This window comes from Gymnoscopelus braueri (assembly GCF_963280865.1).
Source record: "Gymnoscopelus braueri genome assembly, chromosome: 3".
Taxonomy (NCBI): Eukaryota; Metazoa; Chordata; class Actinopteri; order Myctophiformes; family Myctophidae; genus Gymnoscopelus; species Gymnoscopelus braueri.
This window is the reverse complement of record NC_137612.1, coordinates 40,128,404-40,151,494: the sequence shown is the minus strand read 5'-3', so window position 1 is coordinate 40,151,494 and position 23,091 is coordinate 40,128,404. Positions and strand designations below refer to the sequence as shown.

The window sequence follows — 23,091 nt, the reverse complement described above, 5'->3', positions numbered from 1 at the left end:
CATCATCATTTTCACTTCAAGTAGGCCTATGCATGAAGACTCTTCTGTGAATCTGTTCACAGGTCCACAATGTTTATGTCATCTTAATTTATCCACTGCACAGGTGATTATTTTTACCAAAGCCTTGTGAGGAATTCAATTAATTAAAATGCAAGACAATGTAGAAGAGGTGTTATTATAGATCCCCAAACTATGAAGTCTTTTCTTTTTCTTTTCTTCTTTTTTTCTTCAATAGGATCAGTGATCAGGTATTTAATAGCAGCTCAGCCATCATAATCAATGTTTTATGTCCAGGAATTTGTCTGGAATGCTGGCACAAATAATAATAACCAGACCACTGACCGGTATTTTGTGCCAAGTTTGGAGGCAGTGGTGTACTGGCAGACCCCTGACGAACACCATGGCAAGGCTATTTCAATTATAGTGATCAATTCTAGATAATAATAACAATAATTTATTTGTATTGAGCTTTTCAAGCACAATTAAGGCACCATATAACAAAACAAATCTTAATGATGAACCAAAAAAAGAATAGATATAGTATAGTAACAGTACATAAAGAAATAAAATAAATTGAATTGACAGTATTGTATAGGCCTATTAACCATCACACAGATAGTGTGGCCACTAGCAGTAGGGGCTTTCCTGTCCTGTTTTCAGGGACATGTCTATTTGAATATGATGACACACACAGGCTTAGTTATGACATAGTCATGGACGGTTAATATAGGCTGCCTGCCTCACCTCAACTAGACGGACAGCCAGTGTGAGAAATAAGCAACCATGTCTATGAAAACAAGCCCAAGAGCAGCGACCACTATAGGCCACATAAGCACTTTAAACCTATGCATCTGCTATTTGAAAATAGCAGATCTACAAGCTCACAACGTGTGGCGATGCAACGCGTTGTAAGCTTGTAGATCTGCTATTGTCAAACAAATATTTTCTAAGCATTTTAACAACACAAATATGGTATGGGGGTCTGTGGACAAATACATTAATTTGGGGTCCTTGACATGAAAATGTCGTACAAGTTAATATAGCATCAAAATTTTAACTAAAGCTAATGTAGGCTATATACGTAGGCTATTTGAAAATAGCAGATCTACAAGCACACAACGCCACACATCTCAACGAGTCGTGAGCTTGTAAATCTGCTATTTTCAGAAAATCTTGAACAAAAAAGTGAATCATTTTGAATATTTTAGAAATATAAATCAGATGGGGGTCCGCGGCCACATACACATTAATTTGGGAGTCCTTGACATGAAAAAGGTTGAGAACCAAACAATTGCTCTATTTGAATGTGAGATCCTTGACATAAATAAAGGTTGAGAACCAAACCACTGCTCTATTTGAATGTGATGATGACACAGTGGTTAATACAGGCTGCCTGCCTCACCTCAACATCTCATCATGTTCCTTAAAGCTTATGGGGTATTTTCATGGGGTATTTTAATTGGTGGGGGGGTTATTTCAGGCTGACGTCATTTCCTCATTGGGGCGAGTCTGTGGCGTAGGAGCTGAGTTTACCATATATGGGCATGGCGAGACGTCTCGAGCCGAGCGCTCACTTCCGTGTTTGTATTCAGCAGCCAGACTGACTGACTGACTCACTCCGCCGTGTCCACTCGCCCCGTTCCATTCATTTAGGAAGGAGTAACAACAACTACACGAACAACACAACGAGCAGCGGAAAGATGTCGCTCGAAGCCAGTAAGTTTCTGCCCGTATTGTCGTCATGTAATTGTATTTTTAATTCATTGAATACGTACAAATATGTATTTAACGGGGGAGCTCGAGCCCACCTAGCCTACTTAGCTATATGAGCTGTAGCCTCGCCCATAGTATTATATACACCATTCTGACATTTCTAATAGAAATGAACTCTGTCAATGGGAGGAAGAATTGCACTATTATAACCTTCTCTTATGCCTTTAAAAACCCACATTGTGTGTGAATGAGCCTGTGGCTGAGAGGTGCACCACCACCCATGACTGAAAGGTTTCCATTAGCTTTAGCCTTGTTGCCTGTACTAATACTTTTGGGAGGAAATAGAATAGCTGTGCGTTGCATTTTTTATGCACAACACAATGCATTGTTATGACAGAGAAGTGACAGAGAGGGGGGCTTGTTGTGTAGCACAGGGGGGGTCGCTGTCACCCGGCATGTCTGTATAGCCTAAAGAATCCTGAGTGTTAATCTATTTTAACTCTGACAGACAGTGTACCAGATGGAACAAAAATGATGACCTGTAAAGGACATTTTGGATCATTTTGTTCACTCTCTCAGAGTTACAAGTGGACAAATTTACTGGGTATTTTACTGTGTGTAGCCACCAGGTGATCTAAGTGTTAAGCTATGCATTTGGTTGTATGCAAAGTAAAAGCCTGATTTATACCAGTTGCACACTGGTGTTGAATGCTGTAAATGGCAGATCTACAAGCTCACGACGAGTCACGAATGTGACGCGCCGTGAGCTTGTAGATCTGCTATTTACTGAGCACGTCACTCGCATGCAACTAAGTATACATTAGGCTTAAGGGGTGTGTGTGTGTGTGTGTGTGTGTGTTTGTGTAAAATGATGCTTGATGATCATGGCCCTCGCCTCTCTCTCCTCAGAACACGTATTCGCCAGCCTCCCTAACATGGAGAGGGGCGTTGCCAAAGTGCTCGGCGGAGATCCCAAAGGCGTCAATTTTCTCTACACCAACGGGAAGAGTGTCATCATCAGGAACATCGACGTAGGCTTCATTTATCTTGACCTGACATTGAATAACACATTTTGAAGTGTCATGCGGCGTAAATGGTTTAGCCGCTTTGTCCCATATCGGCGTCAGACACAGATGTCTAATGTCTCTCCTCCTGTCGTTGGCAGAACCCTGCGATAGCTGACATCTACACAGAGCACCCACACCAAGTGACTGTTGCCAAGTACGCTCCCAGTGGCTTCTACATCGCCTCCGGAGGTAAGCTACGCATGGTGTTGTTAGCCACACATCTGACATGCACTACTGCAGTGGTTCTCATATCTGTTCATGTCCAGGACATCCAAATTTGTCATGATTTGTCAAATTATTTTTTACATTTTCTACAAGCTTACAATGTGTCACTGAAAAAAGTATTTACGGTTGCTCCTTTTGCTTGGGACCCCCTGGAACCCCCTCAAGGACCCCTGGGGGTCCCCCAGACCCCACTACTTTGAGAACCAGTGCACTACTGATTCTGTTGACAAAAAAATGTGGGCAAGTTCCACAGCAGTGATTACTGTATCTCTCCCTGCCTGCGTTTCTTTCAGATGTGTCCGGAAAGATCAGAATCTGGGACACCACCCAAAAGGAGCACTTGCTCAAATACGAGTACCAGCCGTTTAGTGGGAGGATCAAGGATATTGCCTGGACGGAGGACAGCCAGAGGCTCGCCGTTGTGGGCGAGGGACGAGATAAGTAGGTCTCATGGGGCCGGTGTCTTAGAACCACACAGCAGTGTAAACTACACAAAATGTTTATACTTGGAGTATACTAATGATTCATACTTTGCCCATACTTTTTTGACGGTGTCCTGCACCGAGAATAGCCGACCTACAAGCCCACAACGCGTCACGGATGCGACGCGTTGTGGGCTTGTAGGTCTGCTTCGCTGTAGGTCTCTGCCGTTTTCGGCACGCGACACAGCATAAATTAGGCTTCACACTGCTGGTCAAAAGACAGAAGTGCTCAACCTCTCATTAAACTCACATCGTCATAACTGCAAATCCCATCGGAGGTCGCTTCCACTGGGAGAAGTAGAGTCTGACCTCTTAAACAATATTGGTTCAAGTAGTTCCATAATTTTTGCTTGGTATCTGTATTTTTCAATGACTTAGTTTTGGTGTGGTGCCAATATCACAGTGTTATATCAGTTTTGGTGTGGTGCCAATATCACAGTGTTATATCACTATAACACTGCCAATTACTGACAGTGAATTGTCCATGATGTATACAATGTACTATTCACTGTTTGAAAGCTGCTTATGTATGCTTGGTTTCAAACGTATACATACATTTTTGTGTAAACGTTTGCAGCGAGGCCCACTAAAACTGGTCATTGTCGGTTGTTCATAAATTACATTGTTAGAACATGCACATGATTAACATGTTGACAACGAACAGCTACTGTATGACAATTCATTTTGGTGTTAATGGATTTCATTTCCTTGTAGGGTTCCTTCTGAGGACAGTATGCCTGTCACAATTATTACATAATCACCTAATTGCAATTATTTGAGATAATCGCATGTTAAAAATGTTCATATATTTTCAAATCTTTTTAAAATAAGTGGAAATAGCAGATCTACAAGCTCAAAATCACCTTGGAAAATGTCCACTATTATTAGTATGTAATAAATATGTATGTTATTTTTCATATCTGCCCTGTGCAACTTTTGTTTACGAAGCCTAAAAGCCTAACTGAAATGCAATATCTATTCATAATGTTCCAATGTTCAATGACAGAAATGCAGATTTAATCGTTAATCGCAATTATTTGAGTGACAATTAATTGTCAAGTAAAATGTCATAATCGTGATTTGTGACATTTGCCTAGAGGACGGTTGTGGTTGTTTTATGTTTACATAACTTGTCATATTTTGTGTTCACCTCAGGTTTGGTGCTGTGTTCTTAGCCAACACCGGCTCCTCAGTGGGAGAGGTGTTTGGCCACTCCAAAGTCATCAACAGCGTAGATCTCAAGCAGACGCGGCCATACCGCATGATCACTGGTAGTGATGACACCTCTTGTGCCTTCTCTGAAGGACCCCCCTTCAAGTTCAAGGCCACAATAGCCGTGAGTAAAAAGCTGTTTTTTTTTAAATTTGTTTTTAAGGCATTTGAGAAGCTTTAGGAAAGTGGTATTGTGTGCTGCTAGGGAGCTAGTAAGAAGAGATATTTAAGTTGGAACAAATATTTCAGTTGGCTTAATTATGGTGCTACATTATTGCCAAATCACAGCTTATCCATGGTTATCTTGTAGTTTTGTTTCCAGTTGCATCTAAAAATAATCGGTATCAGATTTCCACAGTCAGAATCTCTAACTATGTTGGGATGACGAAGTGTCTTTGGATTCCCCCCCCTTTTTTTCTCTTCTTGGGCCTCATTTGTGTTTGCTCTCCAGTTTCCTCCGTTCTGCAGCTCCTTGACAGTGTATATGTTTGTCCATTTCTGGCCATTTCACCCCCCATACATTCTTTGGATATGTGTGAATTGCATTCTCCAAGTAGCCTTTCACCCTGTGGACGTCTACCAGAATTTTCAGTGTGCAGTGCTTAGCTCAGAATTCCTACATGACTACGGCATGTGAGAACTTGTTTTTTATCATGGACCTGTGTTAGATAACTGCTTTTGGTTTAGATCCTTCTTCTTACACATTAGGCCTAGTTGTTACATGCAACATGGAGTTATGAACTGCATTTTCTTTAAGTAACAAGGCAGATTTGTGAGTCATGTAAAGCATTAATAATTGTGTCACGACATGTACAATCTTGCTTCTGGTTAGTTCAACTTGAAGACTGAAACCCAGCACACAAGAACTGCACACTGAATATATAGTATTTCTCTCCACATGCAATTTCTTTCTTGAAATCAGAACGTTAAAATATTAGTGGAGACAAAAAAAAACTAGAACAAGCATCATCTCTTCACCTAGCTGGATCTGGCTTTAGCACTTTGTCCACATCACACAAGCAATGTTCTCTCTTGCAAGACAGAGATGGAAGAATGGACTTGAATGGTGAATCCATCCTTGCCCAGACCCTACATCAGTTCAGTCGCAGGCGTCCTCCAGGTCTTCCACTACCTCTCACTTCAGTGTTGACTCTTAAGACAAGTGTCGGTACACCTGACGGCTGTGTCTGATCAATTGGTTCATAGGTTTGGCATTTTGATTGGCAGTGCTTTGAAATGGCAAATAAGGAAGTGAACACCATGTTAGATTTCTGAATCTGATCGCGAAATGTGTGTAGTGTTTTGCAAAACATTTGAGGCTGAGAATGTGCTTATAGTTGTTCACATGTGGGCTAAGATGTTGCTCCTTGTGTGATAGGTTTCTCCAATTGTGTGTTACCTTTTAATATGAGTGTTTAAGCTATTAAAAAAAAAACTGTAAGACTGATTTGGGCATTAAAAATGCTGTCTGTGACTCACCAACTGAAAATGTATTCAATGAAGTTAATGTGGTCAGAGGATGCAATTTTCCAGAGGCACCGACAGCGGATGTGACACGTTTTGTCACTTTCGTTGTGCGATGCTTCGCTCGACACTTGTCGCTCCAAGCATAAATAAGGCTTTTGGATTGCACAGGTGGCCCTGACAAGGCTACCTGTCTAATATTGGTTACTTTGGGGAGAGACATGCGGAAAAGATCGTCGGGATCGGGACTCGAACCCACAATGCGCTGTCAGGCTACATTAGAGGGAAGTGCCTGGCCCGCTAGGCCAGCGGTCCGGGACCAATAGTTCATTTCTAATCTAAATTACAAATTTGAAAAATTACAAATATAATAAAGGTATCTGAAGGTAATGAACTTCCTTTGAGTTATTTTAACTCTGAAAGTGTAAAAATGTACCATTATGTGTCAATCGTTACATTTTGAGAATTAAACCAACACTTTCAGGAATGGTTTAGCACTTGTGTAGCTCATTTTAGCACAGCACACTTTTAATAGGAAGCATGTTAGTCACATTTTCCGTTGAGGTCAAGAACAATGGTCTGAAATCCGTTGATCCAGGGCTGCCTGTCGTCTCAGCACAGCAGTAGCCCATGTAAGGACAGAGAGATCTGCTTTGAAACAGAAAGGGAAGAGACTATCCACTTCCTTGACTTAACATGTCCCTCTCTGTCGTGGTTCCTCATTCTGCGCACAACCTCAGTTAACAGTCTTTAGTCATAACACCCGGCTAAACCACAGCCAGGTGATGTCCCAGATAAAATAACAATCACTACTTGATGGATAAAACGCACCTTTATGCTTAATTCACTTTAATTTTTTCTCTTTTCTGCTGAACTTGATGTTTATTTGAGGTTAATTCTCCTAATCCCCCTTTTCTTTCTGCTGACTGTCAAAAGGAACACAGCCGATTCGTCAACTGTGTACGATTCTCCCCAGATGGAAGCCGGATTGCTACAGCTAGTGCTGATGGTCAAGTGAGTGTCTGGTCCTATGCCAACGAGTTCACAGCCAATAATAACTGACACTGTGACTTATCGCTGATGTCGGGCAGAAACCTCTTATCTCCATATTTTAACTTTTTGTGTTTTTTTTTGTAAAATTACAGCCCTACTTGATCATACTACAGCGTCACACAAAGGCATGAAAAGTAGCAGATGCACAAGCTCATAACACGGCAGGAAGCAACGCATTTTGAGCTTGTAGATCTGCTACTTTTGCTATTTTTTTATTTGATTCCTGAAAAGTAACAGTTTTGGACATATGAGGTTACCACCCGACGGTGACGATAATCCTGTTTAATGGGGGAAATTATCAATTAATTTCTTGCCTTCATCATGATTTCACAGATCCACTTGTACGATGGAAAGACTGGTGAAAAGTTATCCTCACTTGGTGGAGAAAAAGCACATGATGGCGGAATCTATGCAGTAAGTGTGATTTCTTGGAATAAATATTTTCTTTGTTTAAATGACTTAAGGTTGCACATAATCAAAGTTTCCAACTTAATAAAAGGTTTGGCTATCAGTGCACTTGCTCACTTGGATATTATTTGTTTTCTTGTTCCACTAAACTGAGTGGGAGCCATAACTATTTTTATTATGTTTTGTAAGACCATTCAATGCATGCCGTTATTGGCAATTCCCCCCACCAGTATGCAACATACCTAATTTGTCATACAAGCCATAGGCATGTCAACATTACTACATGATGACCTAATCGCAATTATTTTAGATAATCACAATAATTTTGCATAATCGTGAAAATAGCAGATCTACGAGCTCTCAACATGCCGCAATGCAACACATTGTGAGCTTGTAGACCGGCTATTTTACAAATGTTTTGAAACTATAAAATATATGTTTGTTTTAGCCATAGTAGTTATTTGTTATACTGTACCTGCAATTTTAGTTTTCAAAGCCAATGTTCAATCCAGCCACATTTTTTGCATCACAATAATTGTATCCTTCACTTCGTGCTGCGCTGGGAGCTTGTACATCTGTTTTACATTTTAGGAAAATCTTGAAAGTGTTTGAATTTTTAAAAACAAATCTTCTCTTCTGGAGGTCCCTGGGACAAATCATTTTCAGATAGAGGGTCCGTGGCCAAATGCATATACATTTGGGGGTCCTTGACTTGAAAAAAGTTTGAGAACCACTGTCATACATTGTCGTCACAGCCTTAACAACCCAGTGCTTTCAGAGTCGGAGAGGAGACGGCAACAAGTCGGTGTGCATCACCGATTTGGTCTTTAACCTCCTCCTCCTCCTCCCATCCAGGTGAGCTGGAGCCCTGACAGCTCCCAGCTGATCTCTGCCTCGGGGGACAAGACGGTGAAGCTGTGGGACGTGGGAGCGGGCACAGCTGTCACCACCTTCAACATGGGCGCTGATGTCATGGACCAGCAGCTGGGCTGCCTGTGGCAGGGAGACCACCTCCTCAGCATCTCCCTGTCGGGATACATCAACTACCTGGACAAGAACAACCCAGACCGGCCCCTGCGCGTTATTAAGGTCAGTCTTTGATTGATTAATTGAATACTTTATCCCAAAAAATACGTTTTCTGAAAAACTTGTATTCAAAACAATTCTAATCAATGTTGCTACAGTATGTCGTGTCTGTCGGGTGGAAACCTCATATGTCCAAAACTGTTACTTTTCAGGATTCAAATTTAAAAGTAGCAGATCTATAAGCTGTTTAGCTGTGTTAGCTGTTTTTATTTGTTGACGATATGTATTAATGTGTCGTGTAATATTTGATGCTCTGTTGATGAATTGAATGCATAGGACCAAAATGGAAACAAGTCCCCAGGACTTTTTTGTGTTATCCTTTTTAGCCTAAATGTCTCATTTCTGACTAATAACCCATTTAGACGTGGAACATTGCCTTGTTATACCGTTCAAGCCTCTGTGTGGTTGTTGCTATATAAAGTATATTGCCGGGCAGAAACCTTATCTCCATATTCTAACTTATTTTTTTTCCGTAAATTAACGCCCTACTTGATCATACTGCAGCGTCACACAAAAGTGTCACAAGTAGCAGATCTGCAAGCTCGAAACGCGGTGCGACGCGTTCCGAGCTTCTAGATCTTCTACTTTTGATGCTTTTGAATTTGAATCCTGGAAGTAACAGTTTTGGAGATATGAGGTTTCCACCCGACGGGACCATTTTGTGGATGTTGACTCCAATTTCCAAGACAATATCGTCTCTGTTTCTTCTTCTTTTTCCCTTTTTCTAAGTTCACACACCCCATTAACCTAAAACAAAGAACGCGTGGGAGTGCTGTCGCTCATGTCTTATGGTCGCTCATTACACTGGTTGTGTATTCACACACAACCAGTTTATATAAAGCTTGACTGTTCTTTGAGGTCTAGAGCTTATAAAATAATAGACGCTCATTATGATTCCTCACAGGCAGACGAAGGCATGGAAAATGGACAGGAAATGGGGGCACATCATACAAATGGTTCCATCATTAGCTGCCAAATTGTTGTTGAATGGCTTGGCACGTCCTTTCATTATTGGGATCATGTCATTGCCAAGTTTCACAATTCATTAAAATTCTCCTTGTGACTGTAATGGATATCCAAGGGTTCATATTTTTCCAAACGCCCTAATGAAAGAACCCCATATTAAGTAAATCAAGCTCTATTCAAGTCAGATTCGAAAACCTGGCATTTTGCATCCTTCATGAATCTCTGAACTTTTGGTACTTCACACACCTGGTCATACTGTACTCTCAAAGCCTCTTCTACTGGCTTCTTCTGGAATGAGTTCAGGGGATGCTTTCAATAAGCTTAAAACACGCCTTTTGCAATGGCTACATTGTTTTCGTAAATAAATGCCCTACTTGATCATACTACAGCAGCGTCAGACAAAAGTATCAAAAAATGCTGATCTGCAAGCTCGTAACGCGGCGAGAAGCGACTCGTTTTGATCTAGTAGATCTGCTATTTTGGGCATTTTTTAAAAGTTTTGGACATTCCCGCCCGACAGACGATATTTTATATAGCTGTTTTTATGTCTATACTACCGTTGTGTGTGTGTTTGCTATTTTGCAAATATTCATATTCAGGTTTATTTCATACCTGTTGTCTAAAGCACATTGTGATGCCCAATATGAATCATGTTATACACATTTCCATTTTTTTGTATTATTATTACAGGGTCACAGCAAATCCATACAGTCTGTAACGGTTCACAAAAACGAAGGCCGGACAACCATCTACACCGGCAGTCATGATGGACACATCAATATCCTTTTCACTGCTCAAATGGTGCTGTTAACCAGTTGGCACACAACGCCAGCAGGTGGCCTCTTTTATGTGTTCATGCTTAATTACAGTGCTTTCTCTTTATGTATTCTTGTTTAATTACTGTGCATGTTCTCATTAGCACCTAGTATCACTTTGCCAGTAAGGCCTATCGGTCGTTCTCAAATGCCGTTCTTTCATGCCAAGGACCCCCAGATTGATATGTATTTGGCCGCGGACCCCCATCTGAAAAAGTGTTGTGCCAGGGACCCGAAAAGCACGGCACAAAGTGACGCGCTGGGAGCTTGTAGATCTGCTATTCTTGAGTGGCCAATGTATAAGTGGATAAAGATGATTGTGATGCTGTATTAACACATTTTGCTGGGGACCCCCTCAAGGACCCCTATCACAATTGACACTTATATATCATCTTTATTGTCTTTGTCCTAACTAGTGCAATACCCATTGTCAGCGGATACTAGGCCGTCATGCCAGTAACCAATGTCATAGTACAGTGTCGCAATACCCTTATAATAATTAATATCAGAGTACTGATACCGAATCACCCCGGAGGGTACTACCAAGCCACGCCCTGGAAATCCTCAAGTCAAACACCAAATGCCTTGATAGGAGCTTCCTCCACTCTGCTATAACAACATGGAACAGCCTCCCCTCAGCGGTTGTTGGAGACATTGCATCAAGTAGTGTTCATGCCTTTAAGAAGAGGCTGAACAAACACCTGTCTATGAAGGCAGTTGGGTATGATGCTCCCACTTGGGAGAAGTTCGGGGATCTATGGGCATAAAAGAGACACAGACAGACAGTCAGACAGGATTTATAGATGGGCGTTTCCCTAATTTCGAGTTGGCTTTGGTTTAGCTATTCCTGTCCTTCTGAACGTATTCCTCCTTAATCCTGTGTTCACATTACTGGGATTCAGAAACTGGGGAGAATGACGAGTTCTCGGGCAAGGGCCATACCAACCAGGTGAGCAAGATGGTGGTGGATGACGCGGGCCAGTTGGTGACCTGCAGCATGGACGATACAGTGCGCTTCGTCAACCTCAACAAAAAGGAGTACAGGTACAGTACACTACAATGACATGGACGTGTTTGGGAGCGCTGTGAAATCTTGCCTTCTGTTGTTGTTTAATTGATTACCAAGTTTGATAATTCTGTTGTTTACTCCAGTGCCTCAGATTTGGTGAAGATGGATTCCCAGCCTAAATGTGTGGCAGTAGCACCAGGGGGGCTGACGCTGGCTGTATGCATTGGCCAGGTAATCTTGCATAATCCTTCTCTATCAGTTTGCCTTCTTGCTCTGTCTAGAACTCTCCTTCACTTCTACATCAACATTTCATTTGTGTACATATATTACACATGGATTAAAGTTCTCAGTTGCCAAGTCTGATTTCAGTCATTTGGATTCTATAGAAGCCAGCATGTCTTCTATGGAAGCATGTTGTGCAGCGAAAATATCCTATCTACAAGCTCACAATGTGTCTGCTCTGCGGCGCATTGAGAGCTGGTAGATAGGCTATTTTTGGTTATTATGTTAGAGCATTTGAAGTGGTCAAAGTGGTGAAGCGTCTTCCATGAAATCTTAATCTCGTCTTCCATGAAATCTTAATCTCCAAAAAAATCCATCCACAGCCTTCAGCTGGTTCAAAATGCTGCGGCCCGTCTCTTAACTGGTACAAAAAAAATTGATCATATCACACCCATTCTAGCATCCCTCCATTGGCTCCCAGTTGAATTTAGAATTAATTGCAAAATCTTACTCATAAGGCCAGGCTAGGTCTTGCCCCAGCCTATATCTTGGACCTACTCCCCCCATATGTGCCTACACGTAGTCTGAGATCTTCTAACCAAGCACTCCTGGTCATTCCAAAGGGTCTGTTAAATGCAAAAGGTCGCATGGCCTTCGCTTTCAGAGCCCCTACCCTTTGGAATGCCCTGCCCCTAGAGATCAGGCTCACAGAGTCTGTCCCCTGGTTTAAATCTCTCCTTAAAACCCACTTCTATAGATTAGCTTTTAATGCCCAGCCCTAGTCTAGTTCATGTGCATCTCTGCTTTGTTTTCTGCATTGTTTTTAATCTTTACATTGTTTTTGTTGTGTGTACTTTTTCTTTTGCTGTTTTCTTTGTAAAGCACTTTGTAACCCAGTTTTGAGAGGTGCTATATAAATAAAGTTTTATTATTATTATTATTATTATTATTATTAATCATCACGAATATTTCATATAAAAGCAAAGGTTAAAACCTCAGTCTGTGATTTCTTCACCTGGTTGGCAGTATGGAGAACAGCAGGAACGATACTAATAAAACATAATCTTACATCTTAGGAAACGGCACTAGTGTTTCACAAATCACAAATTAGGACTTGGTCATACAAACATTTTCAGTTTGCTTTCATCCATGTGTTAACACCATAATCCTTTTCCCTTACTGTACGCAGCTGGTCCTGATGAAGGACAAGAGGAGGGTGTTCTCTTTGGACAGCCTGGGCTACGATCCAGAGGCCGGAGCGCTGCACCCTGGAGGCGGTACTGCTGCAGTGGGGGATGCTGTAAGTAGAAATCGCACAACAAAAAAAAACATGGTTGCCCTATTAATGTGTCAGGGTTAGTTATAGCTCGACTTTTCCGCAACCGTTCTGAAGCCAAATGAGTCTGTACTGCGTTGCCCTGTTGTTCCGTGAAGGGAGTTGTGTCAATGCTTTATCAATGCCTCCTCTGCAGTGGACCTGGAATCATGGCTAGGAAGGAAGTCCCTTAGAAGGACTACGGGGGTGTTGTTTTAGCATATCGTCTCTGTCGGGTGGAAACCTCATATGTCCAAAACTGTTACTTTTCAGGATTTACATTCAAAAGTAGCAGATCGACAAACTCAAAACGCATCGCTTCGCTTTGAGCTTGTGGATCTGCTACTTTTGATGCTTTTGTGTGAGGCTGTAGTATGATCAAGTAGGGCATTCATTTACGAAAAAACACAACAAGTTAAAACATGGAGATGGGAGCTTTCTGCCCGACAGCAACGCTATATATTACAGCATAGTACTAATAACATTAGGGCTAAAGCTACACAAGTTAAGTTAGATGAAAATGAATGCACTATAGGATAAGATTTACATAACTATAACAAAAAAACTGTAACAACTCTTAAGAATTGCACGTGTCTATAAGATTTAACAGTACAATGCGTGGCAGTTAGAGCTATAATGAATCGTCTTTTATTTACATAACTGTACAAGTACACAGTGACATTGTATAAACTAAAACATTGCTGTCGGACAGAAACCTCGTATCTCCATATTAACTTTTTTTTTTCCCCCCGTGAATTAACACCCTACTTGATAATACTACAGCGTCGCACAAAAGCATCAAAAGTAGCAGATCTACAAGCTCGAAACGCAGCACTTCTGCTACTTTTTAGTAACAGTTTGGGACATATGAGGTTTCCACCCGACAGAGACGATATGCTGTCATCTGTCACCTTATCCAACAGCCACTTTTTTTATCGTCAGATTTGAACGGTTGTCAAATTGGCTACCTCTGACAAGGCCTTCATCATGTAATATCATAACCAAAACCTTTTACACACCCAACTACTGTGACTAACCAGATTAAAGTAATAGTTTGAGTAACTGTTTGTTTACATGGGTTGCTTATAGAACCTTCTCATTTTTATTCCAATTTATATGCTACAGTACATGTGATTAATGACCGAAGACACTCCCTCTACATTTATGTCTATATAGTCCTAGGAACATAGGAGGAGCATATTCCACATATCGATTTGCTCTCACATTAATGTATAGCCCACAATGGAAGCACCGAAGGGCACAATACATTATTATTTATGCTAGGTGAGAGGAAGCAGATAAAGCAAGGCGAGGCAGTTTTATTTGTATAGCACATTTCAACAACAAGGCATTTCAATGTGCTTTACACACAACATCAAGCAAAGGGAACACATTTATACAATAACATTAGGATGCATAAAACAAAAGAAGTAAAACATAACGGATACAGTTACAGTACAGAAGAGTTAGTGTATATGTGTTTAAAAACAAATAAGAGTGGCAGCAGACCTACAGTTTTCTGGGAGTTTGTTCCAGATATGTGGTGCATAAAAACTTGCTGCTTCCCCACGTTTATTTAGGGTTTTAGGGACAGAAAGCAGACCTTTCCCAGATGATATCGCACAAGATCAGACATTTATTTTGGCCCTAAACCATTCAAAGCTTTATAGACCAACTGTAGCATTTTGAAATCAATTCTTTGACACACAAAGAGCCAGTGTAAGAACTGGAGTGATATGCTCCACTTTCTTGGTATTAGTAAGGATCTGAGCAGCAGCGTTCTGAATCAACTGCAGTCGTCTGATTGCTTTTTTTTAGGGAGACCTGTAAAGACACCGTTACAGTAGTCAAGTCTACTGTAACAAGTATTTATATGAGTGCCTCCTTCTGATTAACTACTATTGGGAGAATACAAATTCAAGGAACACAATTATTATTGAAGGAACACAAACAAAGCCGATCCTGCCAAATATATAACATCACAAAACTAATTAATTCAAATTCAAACTTCAACATTTTTCAAACACTTGAGTTTTTGTACAAGCTTGTGATGCACTGTGAGCTTGTATATCTGCTATTTTTAAATAGCCAAACCATAAATCGACAACAAAGTGCTTAAAATGTTTGTAATGCTGTATTGACACATTTGGCTGGGGACCCCCTGGTACCCTCCCAAGGACCCTTGCTGGTCCCCGGACCCCACTTGGAGAACCACTGCTTTAAGGAGTAGGTGCTCAGCTCTGAATGGCAACAGCTCAACCCAACTCCAGCCACTCATTACGATCTTAAAGCAGTGAAGATAATCAGACTTAAGGTGTTAAGTCTGATTATAATCTGATTATAATCACATTATCGGTGTGCATGGAAACTGACTTTGGATCATTTGTAATTTGGTTTTAAGTTCCAATGTCTTGCCATGATCTCTCCTCCTCAGAATGGGAAGGTGCACCTTTACTCCATCCAGGGGAACACACTGAAGGAGGAGGGCCAGAGCATGGAGGTGAAGGGGCCCGTCACCGATATGGCCTACTCCAATGACGGAGCCTACCTCGCTGTCACGGACGAGAAGAAGGTCGTCACGATCTTCACCGTTGCAGACAGCTACGCGGTAAAATATTCTAACTTTTTGTGTTTTTTCGCACGTGTCCAAAACATGGATTTCAAAGTATTTCTCAGGATTCAAATAAAAAATTGCCAAAAGTAGCAGATCCACAAGCTCAAAAGCAAGCTCGAAGCTTGCAGATCTGCTACTTTTGATACTTTTGTGTGACGCAGCTGTAGCATGATCAAGTAGGGCGTTAATTGACCTCAAAAGTTGGAGATAAGGGGTTTCTGCCCGACGGCAACAATGTATACATAGCATCACAAATAGCATTATTGCGACAAAAGCTTGTTTGAACATGCATTAGTTATGCTGTGATTAAATTCTTTCTGCAGACTGAAACCATAATTGTATGGCTGCGCTCATCGTCATGTCCATGGACACAGTGATTAATGCACAGACAGTGTGATTTATTTATTTATTTATTTATTGACTCACACTCTGTTCTAATTATTTCCCCTTAAACAATAATATATATTTTTTTCAATCGATTGTGTCTCTTTTATGAATGAGTATAGGTAGGACTCGGTTCAGTTAGTTAACTTATTCATAAGTATTTGTTAAACCATGTTAGACATTTACTATAATTTACATATTTTTTTGATGGGGGGGGGCGCAGCCAAATGCATATCATTTTTGGGGTCCTTGACATGGAAAAAGTTTATGGTATGAAGTTGTAACTGTTTTGTATTCTTCTGCCATTTCCCTTCTAGGTCAAAGATGAGTTCTATGGACACCACGCAAAGATCGTGACACTGGCCTGGTCACCTGATAATGAGCACTTTGCCAGCGGCGGGATGGACATGATGGTCTTTGTCTGGACTGTTAACGACTCTGATAAGAGAATCAGGATGGCAGGTAGGTTCCTGCAAACACAACACGTACTTCAGCTAGATAGATACAATGGCAACATGCACGCATGGTACCTGGCGTGTTTAGGCTTTTAAATTATTTACCTGAAATTGTATCCAGAAATGCAAAACCCATTAACTATGGCATTGGAAGGTTATACTTAAAATGTGGTATTGTCCGTGCATCATTTATGTGTTCTTGTCGTGTATATGTCGCTAAGGACATTTCATGCTTGGAAGCGCCCCCGAAAAGTCTCATCTCCTCAGTTGCAGCATGTTGATGAATGCTGAGAACATATGGTAGACATTAAAAAGGAAGGAAGGACATGCGTATCCAAACCCGTAGTTGGGCAGGTGCTGAATGTAAAACGAAAAGGAAAACGCTCTTTACGCTTTTTTTCTTTTTATTGTACCCGAGTACCTTACGTGAGAACTTAAAGGTACAATATCGTCTCTGTCAGGTGGAAATATGTTTTTTATATGTTCAAAACGCATCGCTTCGCGCTGCATTTCAAGCTAGCAGATCTGCTACTTTTTATACCTTTGTGTGATGCTGTAATATGATCAAGTAGGGCGTTAATTTAAGAAAAAAACCAAAGTTCGAATATGGAGAGCTTTCTACCCGACAGCAACGATATGTAACATTTCTCCTGGGATATTAGCATAATAAACCTGGAACACTTTTCGTGACAGACTCCTTGCTTACTCATTTATGTTGCAACTCTGCATCTAACTTCAACCCCTTCAGCAAAGTTACTTTTCATGTTTTTTTGTTTTGTTCAGTTTTTTTCTTGAAAAAGCTTGTGTTCTTTTGGGCTATGGCATGATTATAACTGGTTGCACTGAGCGTTTATACAGCATTCTACCATAGCAGCCATCTCAGGAGGTTTGTAAACACAGGTCCGTGAGTCTGTCACAAAGTGAATTATTCAAAACGGGCTACCTCGGGCATAAATGGTACACTTGCGTTCAGGGAATTATTTCAAACATTTTCAACATCTCCCTCAGATATTTCCGGGTTATTTTCTGTGAATAACACAGTACAACATTTACATCGTGGCTCTTTTTAAAGTGAACACAAGCACCATCTTGTGGATAGAAATGACACAATACCCCTTAACCTCTTAACACATTGGGTGCCAGAGGTTTATTAAAATATTATACGTTGAGTGCCAGCATTTCTTCCATCCACTTGCGTTATACATTTCGTGCTGTGAGAAGCCCCGACGCGGAAATGCATGTAAACAAAGCGTGCGTGCGAGACGGCGGAGGGTCCCGACTAACGCCTGGAACAATAATATTTCCAACGCGACCCTCCATTGCAGCGTGATCGCCGATCGAAAACGGCTCGTTTCCACCACATTAAAAAGAAATGGAGATATTAAGCTTTTAATCAAGGAGATAACATTGAAAACGCCGACCGGAAGGATTTTTGACATGGAGCCACATCCAGCCTCTTCTTCTCAGAAACTGCTTGGGTGATGTCAAAGTTTCGTTTTAGCGCCCCACGTGGCCCACATGTATAAAAATAGAATTGGGTCAAAAACGGTCCGGACCGTTTTCGGCACTTCTCGTTTGGACCCTCAAAAACGGTCCGGACCGTTTTTGGCATTCAATGTGTTAAAAACAAGAAATTACTTTATTTTTATCGAGTCACAGAGAGTTTTTGTTTGTAAAACATTCCTTAACGGTGAATGAAGAATCCAAATGAAGAAAAAACATGATGAATGGAATTTATACGTCCATAAACTCCAAAACACTGCTCATGTAGGGCTTCAAAGTGTTTTTTGCTGTAATTTGTTCAGTGCCTTCCTAAGAGAATCTAAACCATAATATGAGTGGTGTTTTAGAGTTCATGGACGGATTTTCGATATGGTTTTGCTTTTGTTAAATCAGGTCTCTGTATTAATTCCTTGTATATCTGCTATTTGGCCAAAGAAATCTAAAAATTACACACGGATGCTTACCCGGTTCTAATGGATTAATGGTCGCATCATACAACACGACAGTGTCATGCAAAAGTATCAAAAATCGCAATGTGTTGTGAGCTAGTAAAAATATCATTTTTCTTTAATAGATACCCTTTTTTATAAGTTATCACCTTGTGACACGTGTTGTTTTGATACTTTGATGTCCACAGATGCCCACAAGCTGCACCATGTCAGCGGCCTGGCCTGGGTGGATGAGCACACCCTCGTCACCACCTCTCACGATGCCAGTGTGAAGCAGTGGACGGTTAAATTCTGATCTGAACATGTGTATATATACATACACACATCCACATCCCGCATAGGGACAAGGACTACTGTAGAACTCAACTCACTCCTTACTTTTACAAAGTTTTCCGTATATAAATGAGGGTCTCTGCTTTCCTGAAAACCCAGAATTGTAAATTTGTCATTATGGCACAGGGGGGGAAAAAAGCTCTCTTCGAGAAACATGTCTAAGATGTGTATCTCTTGATGCAAATGATTACCAGAGGAACAAAACATTGAAATGTATACCACGTTAAGAAAGCGCTTTTTACATCTTTCTGGGTTTTTTTCAGAACCTGAAAAAACTAACTTACAGGCTCAACATTCCATAGGCAATAGCCTTCTCTCAGTTCAAACTGAAACGCTTGTGTCTGTGTGGGTTGGGCTCAATTCATCAGAGATTGAGGGATGAATAATAAATGATCAGTTGTCTGTTGTGAGAAAATGATGAGCAATTTTGGTTCCATTCCTGAAATGTTGATCGGTCCCAACTGTGCTTGCCTGTTAGTTCCTGTGTTAAACAGGGGTGGATGTGACGGTTTCATGGGGGTGGGGGATTCTGCTTTTTACTTTTGTCTTTGTCATCCAGCGCACTTTTTGTTGGGGTTGGGGAGCAATAATAAGAAGGTAAAACAAAACTAATTCACAATCAAAATGCTGTGTCTGTCGACAAAGAAGCTCAGTACCGTTTGCTGTGTTTTTGTTTGGACCCACTATGCTTGTCTCACTTTTTATTATTTCTCGATGCATCACCTTTCCCAAAGGTGGAAAGGATTCATAATAATAATTAATAAACTTTTTATGCATTTCCCATTCATGTACATAATGATCTTTTCCTTTCTGTGTGTGTGTGTGTGTGTGGAAATGTCAGCTTTGAGTTTACAAACACAAAGTGCTTATTTTGGCCCATTGCTACTTAAAGTCAGACAGTTTGTTCTCACCCAAAAATGTATTGATTGAATACTTTTATTAGTCAGAAATGTAAACGGCTCGTGGTACAGTAAGACATTAAAGCTAAAACGATAACACAAAACAGTCCCGGGGACTTGTTTCCATTGTATATATTTTTTTACCTACATTTTTATCCCACGATTTTGTAACCCCATTTTTTTACACCCAGTGCCAATTGTCTATGTAATCCTGGGCACTACCTTCCCTCTGCCAACCTAGGGAGGCCAGGGCCGAGCTCATGCCTCCTTCAATGCATGAGAGCCAACTGACCTTCTTATCACCTGACAGGGGAGAGTTTCCCTGGTTGGACGTAGCGCGTGGAAGCAACACGTTACTCCAACCAGTTCCCTTCCCCTCCATCAGGCGCCCCGGCTGGCCAGGGGGAGGCAGTATAGTGACCAGGATTACTGCATGTTTTTGTGAGGGTACCTACCCTAGGGAACACGGGGAGAACATGCAAACTCCACACAGAAAGGCTTGTTTCCATTGTAGTATATGTATTCAATTAATCAACATAACATACAAAACATCCCACTGAGCATTTTTCGGGCTATAAGGTCTAGGCAAAAACCGGTTATAATTGGTCTAAAAGTGAAAGTTTTTTCAACGTCTATTCTTAGCCTAGACGTTGATTAGCTGTTTTTTAAGCGTCTATATATAGACCGTCTATATCATAGCCGTTGAAATGACGTCTATAATATAGACGGTCTAAATATAGACGCTTAAAAAACAGCTAATCAACGTCTAGGCTAAGAATAGACGTTGAAAAAACTTTCACTTTTAGACCAATTATAACCTAGTTTTAGACGGAGGTCTAATAGACGACTATGGCTCACTGGGATGTACACTTCAATAATACATGTCATCAACAAATACAAAACATTATGTACTAAAGAGATGGGAAGATCTCATGCATCTCCCCTTTTGGTCTCCTGATGTTTTTTCAGGCCAATTTTGAAGGAAACCAGTGTTGCACATCCTTTAATTGATGGTGTCAGTGCATTCCACATTTTGGTGGCAGAGCAGTAGAATGAGAACTTTCCCATGTTTGTTCTAAATGTGGGTGGTACCAGATCATGGTCGCTCCCTCTGGAGTTGTGGCTGTGGATCACTCACTTATGAGAAGTAGTTCGACAGGTTTGAGGGTATTGAGGGCACATATAATATTAGACACTTGTAAACAACTTTGGTGGTCAAATCATCCCCTTTTAAGCATGTTACAGGGGTCAGTTCACTTCATATTAAAACGTTATTTATGAAGACACTACATGGCCATATTTGTGCCCATACACAAAATTAACCATTGGGGGTGTGGGGGTAAGGGTGAGTTTGTGTCACTACTATGATGATATACGCAGTCAGGGTGCGGGGCAGAGAGCCAAAGATTTGAGGATTTCTGTTTGACATCTGTTGCTCTCACCCGAGTTTAGGATTAAGGAGAGCACAGAACTAATGTCTAACAAACTCAACAATTCTCCCACAAAGGTCTCCTAAAACCACCAAGGTGATGGGGATGGTTTACCAAGCTGGCTAAGTGGATTAAGATAATCTCGTAACACAATTACTGAGTCAGTGAGTGGAGGAAAGTGTGAAGAAGCATTAAGAGCAGTTTATGCCGTGACTTGGGCCTGATTCTATAACCTGGCTCCGTTTGCCAGAAAATTAACGCAGAGATTATTAGAAACTATTTTTAATAATCTTTGAAATGGAAAAGGAATAGAGAAACATGGCTAATGAGAAGAATGACAGGGAGTAGCCGATGAAACGGTGGAAACCTCATATACCATAAGTTATAACTGTTACTTTTCTGGATTGAAATAAAAGAATGGCATAAACATAAGATCCACAAGCTCTAAACGCGTCGCTTTGTGCTGCGTTTCGAGCTTTTTGATCTGCTGCTTTTTATGTTTTTGTGTGACACTGTAGTAGTATCACTTAGGGCTATGTACGAAATATAGAGATAGGAGGTTTCTGCCTGACGGCAACGATATATATACGGTACCTAATATGTGTTGTTGACAATCAGATATCAATGAAAGTCGGATGCGATTTTGTTTTCTTCCTGGTTGACTCATTCAATGGCGCAAAAGCCAAATCAAGTTAAGGCGTCACCAGGTTTCATGACTGAAGTGAGGAGAAAACATTCCTGTAAACACAGTCTCCATTTGCTGTTGATTCATTCAGTAGAAACTAAGGTGAATACGAGTTTAACTAAAAAGTAATTGAGGATGTTGAAAGGACATGAAGAAGAAAGTACAAAGGTTTATGGTTGAAGGCTGAAGAAAAACAACTTCCAGATTCTTTGTTCAGTTACTCGTAACGAGTGATTTAGAAAAGATGGGCTATCCTATATCTTAAGAGAAGGACTTGTGAGACAGAAAAGGCAAGGACGTAGGTGACAAGGTGAGGAGGACTGATTCAAGAGCCGTCTCTCAACCAAAAGCTGGTGAAAGTGTTTCCTATTGGCGAAGAGGAGAACTGGGGACATGGTAAAGGAGGCAGATTGGGTGGGATGGTAGTTAAGAGGCTTATGCAATTTGACTCATAATGACCTTAATTCGTTTAAGAACCATGCTCCAATTCTAGATAAGGACCCAGTCTTGATAGAGTGAAAATGAGCAACCATGCTGTGGGCCAAAAATATTGTCAATTTATCAGACCTGTTGAAACACATTTAATCCCCGCGTCCCTATTTGGGGAAAATGGAAAAATAAATTCGAACATAAAATAAATGAATAAATGGTGATCTACAAGTTCACAATGCGTTGTGTGCTCATGCGACGTGTTGTGAACTCACAATTTGTCATACAACAAACTGGATGAAGTATGTTGAGCAGTGGTTCTCAAAAGTGGGGTCCCCAGTTAATTTGTTAATAATAGCATCACAATCATTTTAACCACTTTATCCATTTATATGTTGGCTATTCAAAAATAGCAGATCTGCAAGCTTGTACATCAGCTTTTTTGACTAGCAATTTTTTTGTCAAGATGTCGATTTATAAAAAAACATTTGAATCATTTTGTTGATATTTGAACAAATCTTCTCTTCTGGGGGTCCCTGGCTCAAACCCTTTTCAGATGGGGGTCCTTGACATAAACAAGTTTGAGAACCACTGTAACTGTCCAGTCTGTCCCAGAACAGAAGGACAGTTAGAGACTGGTTTCAGTTATAATTATAAATATGTTTTGTTTATGTAAAATTCATGCACACACTGGGTAAAAAGATTCATTTGATTATGAATAAATAGTACTAAAAGTTAAAATAAATATATTAAAAAGGTTTATATTGCACAAGATTTAAGGTAAAAATGCTGTGCCCATTGCTTAGAGCAGGGATGTCAAACATACGGCCCGCGGGCCGGATCAGGCCCGCTAACTAGTTTAATCCGGCCCGC

The 23,091-nt window shown here is 40.8% G+C and overlaps 1 protein-coding gene across 1 annotated transcript; it reads left to right on the top strand.

Annotated features, from left to right (window-relative positions):
- Positions 1 to 1,581: 1,581 nt before the first annotated feature.
- wdr1 (WD repeat domain 1) lies at positions 1,582 to 19,556 on the top strand. The gene is made up of 15 exons (XM_080424923.1): positions 1,582 to 1,716; positions 2,623 to 2,744; positions 2,879 to 2,969; positions 3,299 to 3,446; positions 4,643 to 4,823; positions 7,100 to 7,177; positions 7,550 to 7,630; positions 8,480 to 8,713; positions 10,367 to 10,456; positions 11,381 to 11,535; positions 11,644 to 11,731; positions 12,912 to 13,022; positions 15,472 to 15,645; positions 16,353 to 16,497; positions 18,631 to 19,556. Exons 1-15 carry the CDS (start codon positions 1,701 to 1,703, stop codon positions 18,735 to 18,737), a joined length of 1,821 nt encoding a protein of 606 aa, XP_080281049.1. The 5' UTR covers positions 1,582 to 1,700; the 3' UTR covers positions 18,738 to 19,556.
- Positions 19,557 to 23,091: the final 3,535 nt, after the last annotated feature.

Coding starts and splice junctions, on each gene's coding strand:
- wdr1 (XM_080424923.1), top strand. Junction 11,536..11,643: donor CTCAACAAAAAGGAGTACAG/GTACAGTACACT, acceptor TGTTTACTCCAG/TGCCTCAGATTTGGTGAAGA. Junction 15,646..16,352: donor CCGTTGCAGACAGCTACGCG/GTAAAATATTCT, acceptor TTTCCCTTCTAG/GTCAAAGATGAGTTCTATGG.